This window comes from Oncorhynchus nerka, linkage group LG12 (genome assembly GCF_034236695.1).
Source record: "Oncorhynchus nerka isolate Pitt River linkage group LG12, Oner_Uvic_2.0, whole genome shotgun sequence".
In the NCBI taxonomy this organism is placed as follows: Eukaryota; Metazoa; Chordata; class Actinopteri; order Salmoniformes; family Salmonidae; genus Oncorhynchus; species Oncorhynchus nerka.
In genome coordinates this window covers 91,390,083-91,412,027 of record NC_088407.1, presented here as the reverse complement: position 1 = coordinate 91,412,027, position 21,945 = coordinate 91,390,083, and the positions used below count along the sequence as shown (strand labels likewise).

General features: G+C 46.8%; 1 protein-coding gene across 1 annotated transcript; it reads right to left on the bottom strand.

The window, feature by feature from the left end:
* Window positions 1–5,737: 5,737 nt before the first annotated feature.
* Window positions 5,738–20,295, bottom strand: cdc25b (cell division cycle 25B). Its single transcript, XM_065025042.1, has 11 exons — window positions 19,752–20,295; window positions 19,411–19,496; window positions 17,897–17,942; window positions 12,821–12,862; window positions 12,378–12,604; window positions 12,070–12,092; window positions 10,911–11,129; window positions 10,421–10,612; window positions 7,843–7,992; window positions 6,087–6,431; window positions 5,738–5,925 (listed from the first exon to the last, which is right to left on the bottom strand). The coding sequence occupies exons 1-11, from the start codon at window positions 19,955–19,957 to the stop codon at window positions 5,785–5,787; spliced, it is 1,677 nt and encodes a 558-aa protein (XP_064881114.1). The 5' UTR covers window positions 19,958–20,295; the 3' UTR covers window positions 5,738–5,784.
* Between the last annotated feature and the right edge of the window lie 1,650 nt (window positions 20,296–21,945).

Sequence of the window (21,945 nt, the reverse complement as noted above, 5' to 3'; positions counted from 1 at the left end):
GCCTCTCTGTGGTCTGAACCTGAATCTGGGTTAGAAACCTCATGGTCTGAACCAGTATCTGGGTTAGAAACCTCATGGTCTGAACCAGAATCTGGGTTAGAAACCTCATGGTCTGAACCAGTATCTGGGTTAGAAACCTCATGGTCTGAACCAGTATCTGGGTTAGAAACCTCATGGTCTGAACCAGAATCTGGGTTAGAAACATCATGGTCTGAACCAGTATCTGGGTTAGAAACCTCATGGTCTGAACCAGAATCTGGGTTAGAAACATCATGGTCTGAACCAGTATCTGGGTTAGAAACCTCATGGTCTGAACCAGTATCTGGGTTAGAAACCTCATGGTCTGAACCAGAATCTGGGTAAGAAACCTCATGGTCTGAACCAGTATCTGGGTTAGAAACCTCATGGTCTGAACCAGAATCTGGGTAAGAAACCTCATGGTCTGAACCAGTATCTGGATATCTTGTTACCACCTTAATAGGCAGTGGGATGTGTTCATCAGTTGATTGATTATAGAACGATAAACTTCTCTAGTGTGGCTTCTCACAACCGTTTTATAGTTTGGCTGTGTCTCCTTCCTGATTGGGCAACCATCGATGAGTTATGGAGCGTTTCCTCAGCAGTTCAGCCAATAAGATCCAGGCTCTTCTGCTGGCCAGTAATATGGTCGCGTCAAGATGTATCGCCTGCATACCGGCCAAACAAATCCACAGATGATGCAATCTCTATTGCACTCCACACTGCCCTTTCCCATCTGGACAGAATGCTATTCGTTGACTACAGCTCAGCGTTCAACACCATTGTGCCCTCAAAGCTCATCACTAAGCTAAGGACCCTGGTACTAAACACCTCCCTCTGCAACTGGATCCTGGACTTCCTGATGGGCCGCCCCCAGGTGGTGAGGGTAGGTAGCAACACATCTGCCATGCTGGTCCTCAACACGGGGGCCCCTCAGGGGTGCGTGCTCAGTCCCCTCCTGTACTCCCTGTTCACCCACGACTGCATGGTCAGGCACGAGTCAAACACCATCTTTAAATTTGCAGACGACACAACAGTGGTAGGCCTGATCACCGACAATGACGAAACAGTCTATAGGGAGGAGGTCAGAGACCTGGCCGGGTGGTGCCAGAATAACCTCTCCCTCAACGTAACCAAGACTAAGGAGATGATTGTGGACTACAGGAAAAGGAGGACCCAGCACGGCCCCATTCTCATCGACGGGACTGCGGTGGAGCAGGTTGAGAGCTTCAAGATCCTTGGTGTCCACATCACCAACAAACTATCATGGGCCAAACACAGCAAGACAGTCGTAAAGAGGGCACAACAAAGCCTATTGCCTCAGGAAAATGAAAAGATTTGGCATGGTTCCTCAGATCCTCAAAAGGTTCTACAGCTGCAACAGAGAGAGCATTGCAATCACTGTCTGGTACGGCAATTGCTCAACCTCGGACCTCAAGGCACTTCAGAGGGTAGTGACCCAGTACATCAATCAGGCAAAGCTGCCTGCCATCCAGGACCTCTACACCAGGCGGTGTCAGAGGAAGGCCCTGAAAAGTGTTAAAGACCCCAGCCATAAGTTGTTCTCTCTACTACCCCATGGCAAGCGGTACCGGAGTGCGAAGTCAAGGACAAAAAGGCTTCTCAACAGTTTTTACCCCCCAAGCCATAAGACTCCTGAACAGGTAATCAAATGGCTACCCGGACTATTTGCATTGTGAGCCCCCACCCTAACCCCAACCCCTCTTTTACGCTGCTGCTACTCTCTGTTTATCATATATGCATAGTCACTTTAACTATACATTCATGTACATACTACCTCAATTGGCCCGACCAACCAGTGCTCCCACACATTGGCTAACCGGGCTATCTGCATTGTGTCCCGCCACCCACCAACCCCTCTTTACGCTGCTGCTACTCTCTGTTCATCGTATATGCATCGGCACTTTAACCATATCTACATGTACATACTACCTCAATCAGCCTGAATAACAGGTGTCTGTATGTAGCCTTGCTACTGTATAGAACATATCTACTGTATATAACCTCTCTACTGTATATAGCCTCTCTACTGTATATATCCTCTCTACTGTATATATCCTCTCTACTGTATATATCCTCTCTACTACTGTATATATCCTCTCTACTGTATATATCCTCTCTACTGTATATAGCCTCTACTGTATATAGCCTCTACTGTATATAGCCTCTCTACTGTATATATCCTCTCTACTGTATATAGCCTCTCTACTGTATATATCCTCTCTACTGTATATATCCTCTCTACTTAGCTTTCTACTTTTATAGCCTCGCTACTGTATATAGTCTTTATTTCTTTACCTACCTATTGTTCACCAAATACCTTTTTTTGCACTATTGTTTAGAGCCTGTAAGTAAGCATTTCACTGTGAGGTCTACTACACCTGTTGTATTCAGCATTTCACTGTGAGGTCTACTACACCTGTTGTATTCAGCATTTCACTGTGAGGTCTACTACACCTGTTGTATTCAGCATTTCACTGTGAGGTCTATTACACCTGTTGTATTCAGCATTTCACTGTGAGGTCTACTACACCTGTTGTATTCAGCATTTCACTGTGAGGTCTACTACACCTGTTGTATTCAGCATTTCACTGTAAGGTCTACTACACCTGTTGTATTTAGCATTTCACTGTAAGGTCTACTACACCTGTTGTATTCAGCATTTCACTGTCAGGTCTACTACACCTGTTGTATTCGGCATTACACTGTGAGGTCTATTACACCTGTTGTATTCAGCATTTCACTGTAAGGTCTACTACACCTGTTGTATTCAGCATTTCACTGTGAGGTCTACTACACCTGTTGTATTCAGCATTTCACTGTAAGGTCTACTACACCTGTTGTATTCAGCATTTCACTGTAAGGTCTACCACACCTGTTGTATTCAGTATTTCACTGTAAGGTCTACTACACCTGTTGTATTCAGCATTTCACTGTCAGGTCTACTACACCTGTTGTATTCGGCATTACACTGTGAGGTCTATTACACCTGTTGTATTCAGCATTTCACTGTAAGGTCTACTACACCTGTTGTATTCAGCATTTCACTGTGAGGTCTACTACACCTGTTGTATTCAGCATTTCACTGTAAGGTCTACTACACCTGTTGTATTCAGCATTTCACTGTAAGGTCTACCACACCTGTTGTATTCAGTATTTCACTGTAAGGTCTACTACACCTGTTGTATTCAGCATTTCACTGTGAGGTCTACCTACACCTGTTGTATTCAGCATTTCACTGTAAGGTCTACTACACCTGTTGTATTCAGCATTTCACTGTAAGGTCTACTACACCTGTTGTATTCAGCATTTCACTGTGAGGTCTACTACACCTGTTGTATTCAGCATTTCACTGTGAGGTCTACTACACCTGTTGTATTCAGCAATTCACTGTGAGGTCTACTACACCTGTTGTATTCAGCATTTCACTGTGAGGTCTACTACACCTGTTGTATTCACCATTTCACTGTGAGGTCTACTACACCAGTTGTATTCGGCGCACGTGACAAATAAACTGACTTGAAAGGCCTTTCAGCTGGCCAGTGATATGGTTGTCAGGATGAAACACAGGGATTTCTATGAATTATGATAAATGCAGAGGAAATTGGATCCATAGCTGACCCGTTTGGTTGTGTTTTAAAAGCACCCCCCCCCCCCCCCAAAAAGAAAGAGGTTTCTGTTTCAAGCACAGGTTTAATAGTGGATTGACTGTTTCTCTAATCTCTCAGATTAACTTCAGGTTTCAGTCTCCTTTCAAAATAGGCAAATAAGTCAAGAAATATGGATAAAAAAAATTGACAAAATGAGATTTATTCAGCAACTCTCCTTAGAACAAACATGTTCATCCACCACTCACTTCCTGTTCACTAACACACTTCCTGTTCACTAACACACTTCCTGTTCACTAACACACTTCCTGTTCACTAACACACTTCCTGTTCACACAGAAGGGCTCTTTGTGACCAACACAACATGGAGGTAACGTGTGAATCCACAAATAGCACCCAACTGCCATAGGGCTCTGGTCAAAAGTAGTGCACTATATAGGGAGTAGCGTGCTATTTGTGAGACACTAGGCCCTCTGACAACTCGCTGACCTGCAGCAATTGAACCTTTCACTTCAAAAGAGAACGCAGGGAAGGAAGTTTTCAAAAATGTACTTTTTGGTCAAAGAGGACAGGTTAAATTGTAGAATATCCCCAAATCTTATTTGATTATCAATATCAAGAGCTGTACAAACTATACTTATTATAGAAGTTCTCACAATTCACACAAAAACAAACATCCAATACTAAGACACGTCCACATTACGAGGGGTGTGTGATTATGGCCTAAGGAGAGGCTTTACAAAAATCTCACTCTTTTTTTTTTTTAATAATACAAGTCTAAAAACAAAAATGTACACGAGGAGGAACTCGAAATCCCCAAAACACCCCACGGCCATCTAAAAATAAAAAAATGAACACATTTTAAATTAAGTGCTTAATAAAATAGAGTAGTATTTATACAGCACATACAGAACTCGCATTTCATTCATTCATTCTGAGCAGCACATCTGTCCAGTGAGGAGACATCAGTTGAACGGTTTTAAACTAGGTAGTTGTCAGTCCTCGTCGTGTCTGGCAGTGGTCAGATCTGCAGTGGTTCTTGGTTCTGCAGTGGTCAGATCTTGGTTCTGCAGTGGTCAGATCTTGGTTCTGCAGTGGTCAGATCTTGGTTCTGCAGTCATTAAGCACAGTGGTCAGATCTTGGTTCTGCAGTGGTCAGATCTTGGTTCTGCAGTGGTCAGATCTTGGTTCTGCAGTGGTCAGATCTTGGTTCTGCAGTGGTCAGATCTTGGTTCTGCAGTGGTCAGATCTTGGTTCTGCAGTCATTAAGCACAGTGGTCAGACCTTGGTTCTGCAGTCAAGCACAGTGGTCAGATCTTGGTTCTGCAGTCAAGCACAGTGGTCAGATCTTGGTTCTGCAGTCAAGCACAGTGGTCAGATCTTGGTTCTGCAGTCAAGCACAGTGGTCAGATCTTGGTTCTGCAGTCAAGCACAGTGGTCAGATCTTGGTTCTGCAGTCAAGCACAGTGGTCAGATCTTGGTTCTGCAGTCAAGCACAGTGGTCAGATCTTGGTTCTGCAGTCATTAAGCACAGTGGTCAGATCTTGGTTCTGCAGTCATTAAGCACAGTGGTCAGATCTTGGTTCTGATCTAAGCACAGTGGGTTCTGCAGTCATTAAGCACAGTGGTCAGATCTTGGTTCTGCAGTCATTAAGCACAGTGGTCAGATCTTGGTTCTGCAGTCATTAAGCACAGTGGTCAGATCTTGGTTCTGCAGTCACATTAAGCAGTGGTCAGATCTTGGTTCTGCAGTCACATTAAGCAGTGGTCAGATCTTGGTTCTGCAGTCACATTAAGCAGTGGTCAGATCTTGGTTCTGCAGTCAGAGGGGATGGTCAGTTCTTGGTTCTGCAGTCAGAGGGGATGGCCAGACACTGGGAATAAAAGACAGGGGTAAAACTGGAACACCCAAAAAACTCCTCTGAAGACTGGAAGGCTGTAGTGGTTTGGCTGGGGAGTGTAAGAGTGGCAAGGTAGTATAGGCTAGTGGCAGTGTGTTACAGCTCTCTTGGCTAGAGGCAGTAGGGTTACAGGGAGGGGGGGCAGTAGGGTGACAGGGAGGGGGGCAGTAGGGTGACAGGGAGGGGGGCAGTAGGGTGACAGGGAGGGGGGCAGTAGGGTGACAGGAAGGGCGGGGCTACAGCTTCTTCAGTCTGCTGTACAGTCCCCTCTTGCTGCGCTCCCCGGCCCAGGTCCTGCTCTTCAGTCTGAACTTCCTCAGGTCCTCTTTAAAGTCCTGGTGGTGCATGGGCCGGTACCCCTGGGGCTCACACTGCATCTGAAGTAAAAAAAAATAGAGTCTCCATCAATGCATTGCGATTAAAATGTGTAGTAGCCAAACAGTAGCCACAGAAACAAAAATATTAATGTCAACGAATTCACTTTTGATTATTAGCGATAAAGCCATCAAAATGTTTCAGAAGTATGATTGTGTTTTACCCAGAAGTGAGGGAAGAACTCTTTGTAGCCTCCTTTGAGAATGTAGATTTCTGGGTAGTGCAGGTTAGGGTACGCGTTCATCGTCCTGTCCCTCTCACGTACGAAACGACACATCCTGGGCCCTCGCTCCGAGGAGAACTCACAGTGGAAGACGAGGAGGACCCTGTGGTCAGGGGAGAGGGGGGCGATGGGGGTGCGTAGGAGGTACTCCTCTACCTGCTCCTCCTGGTAGAGGTTCAGGGCTCCTTTGATGTGGCCCCCCTCAAACTCATACGGGTAGCGACAGTCAATCACCACGATCCTCTCGACAACATGATGCAGCTGGCCGCTCAGAGCGGACACCATCTGAGGAACAGACAGGTTATAGAGGATCCATCTGAGGGACAGACAGGTTATAGAGGATCCATCTGAGGAACAGACAGGTTATAGAGGATCCATCTGAGGAACAGACAGGTTATAGAGGACACCATCTGAGGAACAGACAGACAGGTTATAGAGGACACCATCTGAGGAACAGACAGACAGGTTATAGAGGACACCATCTGAGGAACAGACAGACAGGTTATAGAGGACACCATCTGAGGAACAGACAGACAGGTTATAGAGGACACCATCTGAGGAACAGACAGACAGGTTATAGAGGACACCATCTGAGGAACAGACAGACAGGTTATAGAGGATCCATCTGAGGAACAGACAGGTTATAGAGGATCCATCTGAGGAACAGACAGGTTATAGAGGATCCATCTGAGGAACAGACAGGTTATAGAGGACACCATCTGAGGAACAGACAGGTTATAGAGGACACCATCTGAGGAACAGACAGGTTATAGAGGACACCATCTGAGGAACAGACACAGGTTATAGAGGACACCATCTGAGGAACAGACAGGTTATAGAGGACACCATCTGAGGAACAGACACAGGTTATAGAGGACACCATCTGAGGAACAGACAGGTTAGTCTCAGGTTAGAGCATGGTTATATGCAAAAACATTCGTATTACCATCAATTTAATCATTTTGTGCAATAAACTGATTTAAAAAATGTTTATGTCCCCATAACACCAGGGTCTGTCTCCATAACAACCAGGGTCTGTCTCCATAACAACCAGGGTCTGTCTCCATAACAACCAGGGCCTGTCCCCATAACACCAGGGCCTGTCCCCATAACACCAGGGCCTGTCCCCATAACACCAGGGCCTGGTGGTCTGGTGGCCTGTCTCCATAGGGTCTGTCTCCATAACAACCAGGGTCTGTCTCCATAACAACCAGGGTCTGTCTCCATAACAACCAGGGTCTGTCTCCATAACAACCAGGGTCTGTCTCCATAACAACCAGGGTCTGTCTCCATAACAACCAGGGTCTGTCTCCATAACAACCAGGGTCTACCTGGTGGTCTGAAAGGGCAATAAAGGACCAAATGGAAATGGTATTCTCTTTGGTTTAATCGTCCGAGCTCAACATAGTAGATCAACTAAAAACCATGTAGAAATCTACAACTTCCTACTAAATATTTGACTACCATACGATATATTAGAGGCCTTATAAATTAAAATGTAAAAAAAAGTTAGTTCAAGGAGTGTTTACTAGTCAAATAAGCTCAAGGGGCTTGGCAGGTTAGAGGTTGTGAGGCGAGAAGACCGGGGACCTTGGTCAAAAACCCCATGCGCTCTGGTCAAAAGTAGTGCACTACATAGGGAATACTAGGGGTGATTAGACACATGGCTGTATCATATAACAGCAGTAGTTCTCACCATCTCAGGAGTGATGTATTTCAGGTCCTGGTGTTTACCCTCCACGGTGGACAGGACACAGGGTTTGGTGAAATCTCCGATCAGCTCTACGTCCTGGTCAGACTCACTAGTGTCCAGCAGCTTCTCAATCTCAGTGTGGTTACAGAACGTCTAGGAAGGAGAGAGAGAGATCCCTGGTTACAGAACGAATAGGAAGGAAAGAGAGAGATCTCTGGCTACAGAACGACTAGGAAGGAGAGAGAGAGAGATCTCTGGTTACAGAACAACTAGGAAGGAGAGAGAGAGAGATCTCTGGTTACAGAACGACTAGGAAGGAGAGAGAGATCTGCAGTCAGACAAAGCAGAATCTTTGAGCGACAAACCACCTTGCATCCCAAAAAACACCTCATTATGTGGCCAATAGAGATTGTCTCTTCGCTTAATCTGATCCCTTCAAACACGCAGGGTGGTGGAGACTAGAGAAATCATAATCGGTCGACCTCAACGCCGATACCGATTATTGGAGGGCAAAAAAAAAGCCGATACCGATCAAATCGGCCGATTTTTATTTATAATAACGACAATAACAACAATACTGAATTAACACTTATTTTTAACTTAATATAATACATCAATAAAATCAATTTAGCCTCAAATAAATAATGAAACATGTTCAATTTGGTTTAAATAATGTAAAAACAAAGTGTTGGGAGAAGAAAGTAAAAGTGCAATATGTGCCATGTTCCATGTAAGAAAGCTAACGTTTCAGTTCCTTGCTCAGAACATATGAAAGCTGGTGGTTCCTTTTAAGTCGTCAATATTCCCAGGTAAGAAGTTTTAGGTTGTAGTTATTATAGGAATTATAGGACCATTTCCCTCTATACCATTTGTATTTCATTAACCTTTGACTATTGGATGTTCTTATAGGCACTTTAGTATTGCCAGTGTAACAGTATAGCTTCCGCCCCTCTCCTCGCTCCTCCCTGGACTCGAACCAGCAACACAACGACAACAGCCACCATCGAAGCAGCGTTACCCATGCAGAGCAAGGGAAACAACCACTAGAAGGCTCAGAGCGAGTGAAGTTTGAAACGCTATTAGCGAGCGGTAACTAGCGAGCCATTTCACTTCGGTTACACCAGCCTCATCTCGGGAGTTGATAGGCTTGAAGTCATAAACAGCGCAATGCTTGACGCACAATGAAGAGCTGCTGGCAAAACGCACTAAAGTGCTGTTTGAATGAATGTTTACGCACCTGCTTCTGCCTACCATCGCTCAGTCAGATTATGTGAAACGCAGGACACGCTAGATAATATCTAGTAATATCAACCATGTGTAGTTAACTAGTGATTATGATTGATTGTTTTTTTATAAAGATAAGTTTAATGCTAGCTAGCAACTTACCTTGGCTTACTGCATTTGCGTAACAGGCAGTCAGTCTCCTTGTGGAGTGCAACGAGAGAGGCAGGTCGTTATTGCGTTGGACTAGTTAACTGTAAGGTTGCAAGATTGGATCCCCTGAGCTGACAAGGAGAAAATCTGTCCTTCTGCCCCTGAACCAGGCAGTTAACCCAACGTTTCTCATTGAAAATAAGAATGTGTTCTTAACTGACTTGGCTAGTTAAATAAAGATATATATAAAAAAATACCGCCCAAAAATACCGATTTCCGGTTGTTATGAAAACTTGAAAATCGGCCCTAATTCAATCGGTCGACCTCTAGTGGAGGGGCAGAGACATTGAGCAGGGAGGACCAGAGACATTGAGCAGGGAGGACCAGGTGACTGGAGGACCAGAGACATTGAGCAGGGAGGACCAGGTGACTGGAGGGGCGGAGACATTGAGCAGGGAGGACCAGGTGACTGGAGGGGCAGAGACATTGAGCAGGGAGGACCAGGTGACTGGAGGGGCAGAGACATTGAGCAGGGAGGACCAGGTAACTGGAGGGGCGGAGACATTGAGGACCAGGTGACTGGAGGGGCGGAGACATTGAGGACCAGGTGACTGGAGGGGCGGAGACATTGAGGACCAGGTGACTGGAGGGGCAGAGACATTGAGCAGGGAGGACCAGGTGACTGGAGGGGCAGAGACATTGAGCAGGGAGGACCAGGTGACTGGAGGGGCGGAGACATTGAGGACCAGGTGACTGGAGGGGCAGAGACATTGAGCAGGGAGGACCAGGTGACTGGAGGGGCAGAGACATTGAGCAGGGAGGACCAGGTGACTGGAGGGGCGGAGACATTGAGGACCAGGTGACAGGTAAGGACCAGGTGAGGGGCGGAGACATTGAGCAGGGAGGACCAGGTGACTGGAGGGGCGGAGACATTGAGGACCAGGTGACTGGAGGGGCGGAGACATTGAGCAGGGAGGACCAGGTGACTGGAGGGGCGGAGACATTGAGCAGGGAGGACCAGGTGACTGGAGGGGCGGAGACATTGAGGACCAGACCAGGTGAGGACCAGGGACTGGAGGCGGAGACCAGGTGACTGGAGGGGCGGAGACATTGAGGACCAGGTGACTGGAGGGGCGGAGACATTGAGGAGGGAGGACCAGGTGACTGGAGGGGCAGAGACATTGAGCAGGGAGGACCAGAGACATACCATTTTTCTAGGAGAGCAGTCGCCCTGGTCCACGTTGGTGATGTGCGTTTCCACCAGGCTGCGTCGTCTCTTCACCCTGACCGGCGTGTTCTCATCCTGGGGACACTCAGGGCGCTTCAGGGGGGCGCGCTCCACCTGACTGGGCATGGAGGGGGAGCGGAACAGACCCCTCGGCCGACACCGAGCCACCGGCTGAAGAGGAAGAGATTAGATTGGCACTCAATTATAAGATCTATGGATGGATGGACATATGCAGCAACCAAATCTAATGTAGTGAAAACAGGAGACATGGCCCCTCCAGACTACATGGCCCCTGGGGGGCCCCCCTCCAGACTACATGGCCCCTGGGGGGCCCCCCTCCAGACTGCTCTATAGCGAAACCAAAAGTCTGCTGGTCATTTTAAAACCAAAGACAAATGAAGTCATATCCACAGAAGACTCTCCATGGATCTCCATGGCAACGCCACTGTAGAAGAGGTGATGCTCCTACCGAGTCCACTGTAGTGTTGTCCCTCACTAGAGGAGCCGTCAGCAGGCTGGCCATCCCCATGGGCATGTCACACTCCTCCTCCTCCTCCTCACAGTCATCCAGAACTTCAAGGAAACCATCGTCATCCTCATTAAGGGAGCGGGTGAAGGAGGAGCGGCGCAGGATCATGGGACTGCTGTCGTCCAATGAGCTGAGGCACTGCGACGAGGGTGGGGACAGCTAGAGGGAGGGAGGAGCAAAGGGTTAATTTTAACATGACTCACAACTACGACAACGTCTAGTCCTCTGTTATGTCTGTGTGTCAGTCGCTCCGTTCCACTCACCACATGGTGTCAGTCGCTCCGTTCTACTCACCACATGGTGTCAGTCGCTCCGTTCTACTCACCACATGGTGTCAGTCGCTCCGTTCTACTCACCACATGGTGTCAGTCGCTCCGTTCTACTCACCACATGGTGTCAGTCGCTCCGTTCTACTCACCACATGGTGTCAGTCGCTCCGTTCTACTCACCACATGGCGTCAGTCGCTCCGTTCTAGTCACCACATGGCGTCAGTCGCTCCGTTCTAGTCACCACATGGCGTCAGTCGCTCCGTTCTAGTCACCACATGGCGTCAGTCGCTCCGTTCTACTCACCACATGGCGTCAGTCGCTCTGTTCTACTCACCACATGGCGTCAGTCGCTCTGTTCTACTCACCACATGGCGCTCGCCGTTCTACTCACCACATGGCTCAGTCACCCATGGTGTCAGTCGCTGGTCACCACATGGTGTCAGTCGCTCCGTTCTAGTCACCACATGGTGTCAGTCGCTCCGTTCTAGTCACCATGAGGGCTGAGAGGTGTCAGTCACTCCGTTCTACTCACCATGAGGGCTGAGAGGTGTCAGTCACTCCGTTCTACTCACCATGAGGGCTGAGAGGTGTCAGTCACTCTGTTCTACTCAACATGAGGGCTGAGAGGTGTCAGTCACTCTGTTCTACTCAACATGAGGGCTGAGAGGTGTCAGTCACTCTGTTCTACTCACCATGAGGGCTGAGAGGTGTCAGTCACTCTGTTCTACTCACCATGAGGGCTGAGAGGTGTCAGTCACTCTGTTCTACTCACCATGAGGGCTGAGAGGTGTCAGTCAGTCACTGAGGGCTGTCACTCTGTACTACTCACCATGAGGGCTGGGGCAGAGTTGTGTCAGCCTGTTCTACTCACATGAGGGCTGAGAGGTGTCAGTCCTCTGTTCTCTCTCTCCACTGAGGGCTGGAAGGTGTCAGTCACTCTGTTCTACTCCATGAGGGCTGAGAGGTGTCAGTCACTCTGTTCTACTCACCATGAGGGCTCAGGCTCAACATGAGGGCTGAGAGGTGTCAGTCACTCTGTTCTACTCACCATGAGGGCTGAGAGGTGTCAGTCACTCTGTTCTACTCATGAGGGCTGGTTCTCCTTGAGAGGTTGCCCTGCTACCATGTTCTACCAACAGTCACTCTGCCCAGAGGAGGTTCTCTCCTCCTCCACGGAGCCGTAGGGTCCGAAGCCCGCCTCCTGGTTCTCCTTGTTGCCCTGCCAACCATGCCCAGAGGAGGCGGAGCCGTAGGGTCCGAAGGCCCCGTAGCGGTGCTGCTGGCTCTCTGGGTCCGGACTCTTCAGAGCCGGACTGGAGCCTAACAGCAGTGGTAGAGAGTTGATTCTTCGGATTGGCATTTTACTGTGAAGAGAACGAACAAACAAATCTAGTTGAAAACGCTGGATGGACACACTAGATCAATCATGACAAGTAATTGTCCATGTTAATAATCCTAACGACTCGCCAAAGAGTGGAAAAATAAAATTGTTGATTGGTTGTTGGCAGCTGCACCACAACTAGCCAGTTCCATCTCCTGGAAACCGAGAGAGAGAGAGAGGGACTAGCTACATGACTTACTCGTTGGTAACTCTCCCAGACGGCAGAACGGCCTCGTCAAACCTGCAGGACAGAGACAAACTATTCAGTCAGAGAATTATAGTGAGAAAGTTCTGAACCAGTGACTGAGCTCTGAATAGGAATAGGGCCCTGGTCAACAGTAGTACTATATAGGAATCCCCTGGTCAACAAGCAAGACCCCACCTAGGTAGGTGGCTCTGGTCAACAGTAGTGTACTATATAGGGAATAGGACTCTGGTCAACAGTAGTGTACTATATAGGGAATAGGACTCTGGTCAACAGTAGTGTACTATATAGGAATAGGCCCTGGTCAAGTGTTCCTCAAATGACAGTAGTGTTCTATATAGGGAATAGGGTTCCAGTAGTGTTCTATATAGGGAATAGGGCCCTGGTCAACGGTAGTGTTCTATACCCCTATTCCCCTGGTCGACAGTAGTGTTCTATATAGGGAATAGGGTCCTGGTCAACAGTAGTGTTCTATATAGGGTCCTGGTCAACAGTAGTGTTCTATATAGGGAATAGGGTCCTGGTCGACAGTAGTGTTCTATATAGGGAATAGGGCCCTGGTCGACAGTAGTGTTCTATATAGGGAATAGGGCCCTGGTCGACAGTAGTGTTCTATATAGGGAATAGGGCCCTGATCAACAGTAGTGTACTATATAGGGAATAGGGCCCTGGTCAACAGTAGTGCACTATATAGGGAATATAGCGTAGTGTACTATATAGGGAATAGCTGGTCAACAGTAGAGTCTATTAGGGAATAGGGCTCTGGTCAACAGTAGTGTTCTATATAGGGAATAGTCCTCTTTAACTGATCTCTGTAGGGCCCTGGTCAACAGTAGTGTTTAAAGTAAACAGTAGTGTTCTATAGGTAATAGGAAAGCTAAAGATCTCAGTTGAATAGGACCTGGTCAACAGTAGTCACAGGGAAACCCTCTCAGTTCAACAGTTTTTACAAAAGGGTGCAGGTCTATATAGGGAAAGCCATGCTAGTGTTCTATATTAGGGCCTCTGGTCAACAGCTAGATATACATACTTACATTTTGGAAGCTAATAGGATTGCAATACAAGTTAAAAATGGCAGAATAATTATAAATCAGACGATAATATTAACATGAAAATATTACTGGCACCAGAACAAATAGCAGAAGACTGTGTGCCTTTAAGACGAAAGGCCAACGCAGCCCACCTATATAGGGGAATAGGGCCCAGTAGTGTTTTAAGACGAAAGGCCAACGATTACAGCCCACCGGCCCTTTAAGACGATCTCAGGTTCCAACGCAGCAAGCCATGCCGGACAGCTAGATATACCTTACTTAATAGGATTGCAATACAAGTTAAAAATGGCCAACGATAATATTAACATGAAAATATTACTGGCACCAGAACAAATAGCAGAAGACTGTGTGCCTTTAAGACGAAAGGCCAACGCAGCCCACCGGCCCTTTAAGACGAAAGGCCAACGCAGCCCACCGGCCCTTTAAGACGAAAGGCCAACGCAGCCCACCGGCCCTTTAAGACGAAAGGCCAACGCAGCCCACCGGCCCTTTAAGACGAAAGGCCGAAGGCCAACGCAGCCCACCGGCCCTTTAAGACGAAAGGCCAACGCAGCCCACCGGCCCTTTAAGACGAAAGGCCAACGCAGCCCACCGGCCCTTTAAGACGAAAGGCCAACGCAGCCCACCGGCCCTTTAAGACGAAAGGCCAACGCAGCCCACCGGCCCTTTAAGACGAAAGGCCAACGCAGCCCACCGGCCCTTTAAGACGAAAGGCCAACGCAGCCCACCGGCCCTTTAAGACGAAAGGCCAACGCAGCCCACCGGCCCTTTAAGACGAAAGGCCAACGCAGCCCACCGGCCCTTTAAGACGAAAGGCCAACGCAGCCCACCGGCCCTTTAAGAGTTTGTACCATACGATGTGATTCTCACCAAATGTCATCTTCTCGCACTATTCAAAAGGACACAATAGAAATAAACAGCTTCTGAAGCTCATGTATGGTGGTCTGGGAATCAAACCCACTATCCTGGTGTTGCAAGTGCCAATTGCTCTACCAAGAGAGCTACAGAGCACCACAGTTGGCAGCTAAACCAGTTAGACCGACAATAGAGCCTTGCTGGCTCTATTGAGAGAGGGGTAGAGGACGGGCGGTTTCAGCCCTGTGCTGGAGAAGAGGTGCAAGGGGTGGTGCCTCCCATTTCTTTCTGCAGCAGAGCAATGCCCACCTGTATGCTAAATAAGGAGTGAGGAGAGCTGAGTGAAAGGGGGGTACAGAGGATAGGGTCTGCTAATCTACCGTATGCCTGCTGAAGGAACAACGCTGGCCTCAGCCCTTCTGCAAGGACCCTTTGTTTGCAGAGAGGAGAACGGAAGGGGGCAGGAGTGCGTCTAGTTCAATGGGGAGAAAAGGGGGGGGGTGATTGAGTTTGTTCTCGTAACGACTATAGGGGGCTTGGGGGCACGAGGTGCCCCCCATTCAATAGTTCTGGCGCAGAGACCCCCCTCCCCTTCACCATTCAAACCATAAGACAGGCCATGAGTGTGCCAAAAAAAAAAACACTTCAACCCCCCTCATCCCCCCTAAAAAAGCTGCAGCGAGCCATTAAACAGCTGTACGGGAGCCGAATGAATGGCCTCATGGACAAAATACTGCAGCCAAGTGTTCAGAGAAATTGGCAGATGTCTGAATATTCACCCCGAGCCTACCCACAGAGACCCAAAAGAGAGCCTACCCACAGAGACCCAAAAGAGAGCCTACCCACAGAGACCCAAAAGAGAGCCTACCCACAGAGACCCAGAAGAGAGCCTACCCACAGAGACCCAGAAGAGAGCCTACCCACAGAGACCCAGAAGAGAGCCTACCCACAGAGACCCAAAAGAGAGCCTACCCACAGAGACCCAAAAGAGAGCCTACCCACAGAGACCCAAAGAGAGCCTACCCACAGAGACCCAAAAGAGAGCCTACCCACAGAGACCCAAAAGAGAGCCTACCCACAGAGACCCAAAAGAGAGCCTACCCACAGAGACCCAAAAGAGAGCCTACCCACAGAGAACCAAAAGAGAGCCTACCCACAGAGACCCAAAAGAGAGCCTACCCACAGAGACTCAAAAGAGAGACTACCCACAGAGACCCAGAAGAGAGACTACCCACAGAGACCCAGAAGAGAGACTACCCACAGAGACCCAGAAGAGAGACTACCCACAGAGACCCAAAAGAGAGACTACCCACAGAGACCCAGAAGAGAGACTACCCACAGAGACCCAGAAGAGAGACTACCCACAGAGACCCAGAAGAGAGACTACCCACAGAGACCCAAAAGAGAGACTACCCACAGAGACCCAAAAGAGAGACTACCCACAGAGACCCAAAGAGAGACTACCCCCACAGATTATAGGCTCAAACTGACAATGAAACTAACTATGTAGATAATGGCGTCGATATGACAGAGTTAACACGAACACTATAAAGCGCCACACGGAAAAATGCAGCCGTTTCCAAACTTTATAGGGCCTGTGGACAAAATGTCTCCATAAAAGCTCCCAAGTTTCCTCAGAAAGCCTTTCAAAAAGTCAGGCAGATCAAATATCTGAGGGTCTTCACACTCGCTAGAGAAAAGCCTGGGCTACACATAATGCAACGTAAACTTGCCAACTTGTCTCGACTGCTACTTCTGGAGGTAGTGCACGACACTCACCCAACAGTTGTTCCCTCCAAGCAGGCCAGAGGAAACAAAATAGTCTAGTTGAGACAACACTTACGGTACAAATTGTAAACAGCATAGCAATGTTTTTTGAAACAACTCAAAAATGTAGAGACATCTTATTTTTTTTACACTTGTTTCAAGTTACCTGAAGTTGCAGCAGTTTGCTTATTAACTCAAATGACATTGAGCAAAAGAAGCCTGGTTTGTTCTAAGGTTACTTGAATACGGTACCTATCGTAAGCCTGAGAGCTCCTATCAAGCTATGGTTCAGCTAAACGTCAGCATTCAGCCAAATAAAATTGTATTTGTCACATACACATGGTTAGCAGATGTTAATGCAAGTGTAGTGAAATGCTAGTGAGAAATACAGAAAACAAAAATACTGCAGTTTCCTAAGAACGCGAAGAGAGGCGACCATCTCTGACGGCGCCATCTTGAATAGCTTTGTGAGGATGCAGAAATTATTTAAATGCAGCTAGCTAATGTCACCTAGCTAGGTAGCCTATATTATAATATGACACTATGATAACATTACAGGATATTTTATATTAGTATTGGAGGGGGTAGTTTGTTCATTATTGATATGCTAATGTTACTTGACCATAAAGCATGTTGTTCGTTAGCTAGCAGGAGTTCACTGTGTAGTCAGCTAATTTAACCTGATGAGAAAATAACCCCTTTTAAAATTGTCTGCATGTGCTTGTGGATTGTTGTAACTTGGGTTTGGTTGTAATTATTTTATATGGTAATATGTTTCAGAATAAAAGTTGCTTGGATTGTTAAGTAGGTGAATGCTTACTGGCTACGGTGAGATTTATGGTAAATGGGGCGTTGCCTACCACGGCGAATGGTAAGGAAAGGATGTAACGCGAATTGAAAAGTAGAAAACTCTTGACACTCCTCGAGCTTGCGAAGTGGGAATAGGCCTATTACATAACAGCACCAGTCTGCTTCAGTAATACAGGGCAACAGGAATGGTATTGCATCTCTATGGGGGAAATTAATCATTAGTTGAAATTAATGTAGATTGAACATCTCCAAATCAGCCCATCACTCAACTCCTGTGATCAAATTGACTTTTGCCCCCCCCCCCAAAAAAAAGAAACAGAAGGAATGTTCACCCATGATCATCTTATCTGCTAATTTAATCAATGAAAATGGACACATCAAGCTGGGGAGATTTACCAACGGCACAATGACAGTAGGCCTAATCCCAGATCACAATAGATGAGACGGACTACCTAGCCATGCTCAGTTGGAATAAGAGGGGGATGGAGGAGAGTGGGGGAAATGGAGGAGAGAGGTAGTAGGGAGGAAAGAAATGCCAATGCTACCACAGAGACTGATGGTTAAAGACATGAGGACTATCACTTACCTCTCCTCAACATCCACAGGGTCTAAGGGGGAATCCATACCAAGACCTAGAGGAAGATGTAGAAACAAGTTCCCAGTTAGCTGCTAGTACATTGTTACCATTTTAAACTGTTAAAAACTACACCGATGTACATTCTGAACACATTTACACAGGCCTAAACTTAAGGGTGCCACAGGAGAAAATATTCAATCCTATCATGTCCTGTACTGGCACCATTTCCCCCCCCCCAGGCTTTCAATGTGGTCCTGTGTCCTGTACTGGCACCATTTCCCCCCCCCAGGCTTTCAATGTGGTCCTGTGTCCTGTACTGGCACCATTTCCCCCAGGCTTTCAATGTGGTCCTGTGTCCTGTACTGGCACCATTTCCCCCCCAGGCTTTCAATGTGGTCCTGTGTCCTGTACTGGCACCATTTCCCCCAGGCTTTCAATGTGGTCCTGTGTCCTGTACTGGCACCATTTCCCCCAGGCTTTCAATGTGGTCCTGTGTCCTGTACTGGCACCATTTCCCCCCAGGCTTTCAATGTGGTCCTGTGACCTGTACTGGCACCATTTCCCCCAGGCTATCAATGTGGTCCTGTGTCCTGTACTGGCACCATTTCCCCCCAGGCTTTCAATGTGGTCCTGTGTCCTGTACTGGCACCATTTCCCCCAGGCTTTCAATGTGGTCCTGTGTCCTGTACTGGCACCATTTCCCCCAGGCTTTCAATGTGGTCCTGTGTCCTGTACTGGCACCATTTCCCCCAGGCTTTCAATGTGGTCCTGTGTCCTGTACTGGCACCATTTCCCCCCCAGGCTTTCAATGTGGTCCTGTGTCCTGTACTGGCACCATTTCCCCCAGGCTTTCAATGTGGTCCTGTGTCCTGTACTGGCACCATTTCCCCCAGGCTTTCAATGTGGTCCTGTGTCCTGTACTGGCACCATTTCCCCCAGGCTTTCAATGTGGTCCTGTGTCCTGTACTGGCACCATTTCCCCCCAGGCTTTCAATGTGGTCCTGTGTCCTGTACTGGCACCATTTCCCCCAGGCTTTCAATGTGGTCCTGTGTCCTGTACTGGCACCATTTCCCCCCAGGCTTTCAATGTGGTCCTGTGTCCTGTACTGGCACCATTTCCCCCCAGGCTTTCAATGTGGTCCTGTGTCCTGTACTGGCACCATTTCCCCCAGGCTTTCAATGTGGTCCTGTGTCCTGTACTGGCACCATTTCCCCCCCAGGCTTTCAATGTGGTCCTGTGTCCTGTACTGGCACCATTTCCCCCCAGGCTTTCAATGTGGTCCTGTGTCCTGTACTGGCACCATTCCCCCCCCCCAGGCTTTCAATGTGGTCAAACTGCAAAAGGAAGAGTAGAACTAAAAAAAACAGGGGACATGACAATATAAGGCCTATATGGTATAAACAAAAGAACAAAGAAATAGTTCAAGTAGGAAGCTAGTGTTCTTATTGTCTCCATCTTATTTACACTTTTTTTTGGGGGGGGGGGGTGAAACATTTGCAGCTATCGTATTATGTTGTTTTACCAGCATCAGACGAGCAGTCGGAGGCGAAAGAGGGAATCTTCAGGAGGGGCACATGTCCTTTCCTCTTGGGAGTTTCACATTGTTGGCTGAAAAAGCAAAAATGGGTCCACAATCAGACAACTTTGCTAACATTCAGCAAGTTATCCATTTTCTTTGGCTTGAAATAAACAAGTGGTTAGTTAACTAGAGTAGCTACATTTTTGTCATGTTATTCAGCAAACTAGCCTAACGTTAGCTAGCAAACCAACCAAGATTATCTTGCAGTTCACAACCAGTTAGCTAGTATGGAAACATAGCCAACTAGGCAAAATAGCAACACACGTTTTATGAGAGCCTCTTACCTTCCAAGTCCAGCTAGATTGTTCATGTTTAAGGCCAGATTAGTGACGGGTGACAGTACATTTGTTGAAGCAGGAGAGAAGAGATTATTCTTGATGCAAGTCGAAGCCATGTCGGGCAGCGACAGTGAGGAAAGGCCGTGGATTCTGTCGGGCCTGTTGTTAGAGGTGATAGGGCTGAAATCGCTGATAACGTTTTTAAAATCCATTTTTAACAAAGCTAGCAAAAAATATATATATATATATATTGATATCAGTTCGGAGGTCCAAAATCATTAAACGTAGACAAATCGGAAAGATTTGTAACAACTAATGTTACTGTTAAGTTAGCTAGCATCCAAATGAAGAACTTGCAGAATTAGTTTGTAAAGAGTAATGGAAAAAAAACAACCACGACAAGCTGTTTGCAGACTCTGTCCTGCTAAAAAAAAATAGATTAATAAATATATATATTGTCTGGAAGTATATATTTGATATACTGTCAGAGAGCTGCATTAAGATGTACTCTCCCTGACAGTCCAACTCAACTTCTGAGAAAGAAATGCAGCTGTCTGTATTTAGGTTCAAAATAAAATAAAAAACTCAAGAGCGGCAATCATTTCAGCCAATCAGCTGCGTCGTTACATCCTGCACGTCCAATCAGAGGCGGGTTCCTATTTCGCCGCTTTTTGTCTTTCAAGGAAAAAGGGGGCGGGATGTCATTTCCCGTAAACGTACATGTCTACGAACCAATCAAAGTGCATCATAGGCAGTATAAATCATGACGGGTAGCCAATAAGATGCGTATTCTTTCTTTCGAGGGGGGATGCAGAATTTTTATAGATTTTTTTTCCCGCGGAAGATTTGAAGCGCCAGCTGAAGAATAACCACATGACCAACACAACCAATCACACAGCAAGGCCATTCATAAAGCCACAGCTGTCTTTCCAACTACTAAGAGCATAAATAATAAAAGCCTTTTTTTTTCTTCCCTTCTCTCCACAATAAATGATAGATTAAGAAATTACAGTTGATTGAATAACAATGTTCTTTACTGTATGAGGGCTATGTAACATGTTCTCTTCTCATTTACTATTTACAGTCTCACCCAATAAACAAAGGAAGTACGGAGGACCTTTCCGTTAGAAAGGATGTATGTGGTGCTCACGTTAATTCCGTGTTGCCAAAGCCCATGTCAGCATCATAAACCCACCTGGTGTTGCCCTTTACTCTGAATATAAGCCAAGTACGCTAAATGGCTGTCCTGCTACATGAAGAACTGTCTGAAGTTCCCTTAAGTTCCTCATTTAAAAAAAAAGGTGTAATTGAGCACAGACTGGTCCTCCCCCGCCGGATGCACAAAGCACAGTGAATTCAGCCTATTCACTGCTACTCAAACTTGCTAACAGTGTCTAGTACAGTCTGTTATTGTCATTTTAACAAATAAGATATGGTTCATTTTGATTGGTTAAATATGGTTTGTTTATTATAGCCTACAGCTCGACAACAATGGTTAGCCTACACCCTGGATTAACATGTATAAAAAGTGGAAGTTTACCACCACATCGAATGGACTCGCCCTCATGGTCAACTACAGACGGCAAAAACAGTATAAAGTCTTCACTGAGTGAGAGGCTCTTTAATACATATATCTTCTAACTGGGGGTAACAGTCACATTGCATCTCTGTTGTCTATGTAGCCTACGTCATGGCAACATAGCCCTGCAGCTACCCCCATTCCGTTCCTTACAAAATGGCCGATAGACAAAAGTTGAGCCTATCACCACAATGGGTTTAAAAACTCTTGACTGTAATGTGGGATCTTAATGTGTGTCCCATGACTTCACCATGTGTTGTCACTTGCATATTGCCTCCTGATTGACCATATACTTAATGAGGGCCTGTGGGATTGTAGGGGTTCATGAGGAAAGCATCGCTCTCTCTTGTGGCTTGTAATGTGAAGCAACGTCAAGTTAACAATACATCTGCCTTGACAAAGATACACCGTTAGTAGTTATTTTACTCACGTACAGACACATTGGATTAAACTACACACCACAGATGGAGATAGGAATACGAATATTTGACTTCACTGTGTAACAGCAGGCCTAGCTAAGGGGCCAAATGTCCTATACCGGAAAATCATATATTGGAATAATTTTCAATAAAATATTTCAAATGTATTGGGGAAAAAGTATTTAGCAAATATCTAAATATA

Excerpts from the sequence above, each read along its gene's own strand:
- cdc25b (XM_065025042.1), bottom strand. The coding sequence starts at position 19,957 with ATGGATTTTAAAAACGTTATCAGCGATTTCAGCCCTATCACCTCTAAC. Across the intron at positions 11,130-12,069 it reads ACTCTGCCCCAGCCCTCATG|CTGTCCCCACCCTCGTCGCA; the intron begins GTGAGTAGTACA and ends CCCTCCCTCTAG. Across the intron at positions 5,926-6,086 it reads AGTTCTTCCCTCACTTCTGG|ATGCAGTGTGAGCCCCAGGG; the intron begins GTAAAACACAAT and ends TTTTTACTTCAG.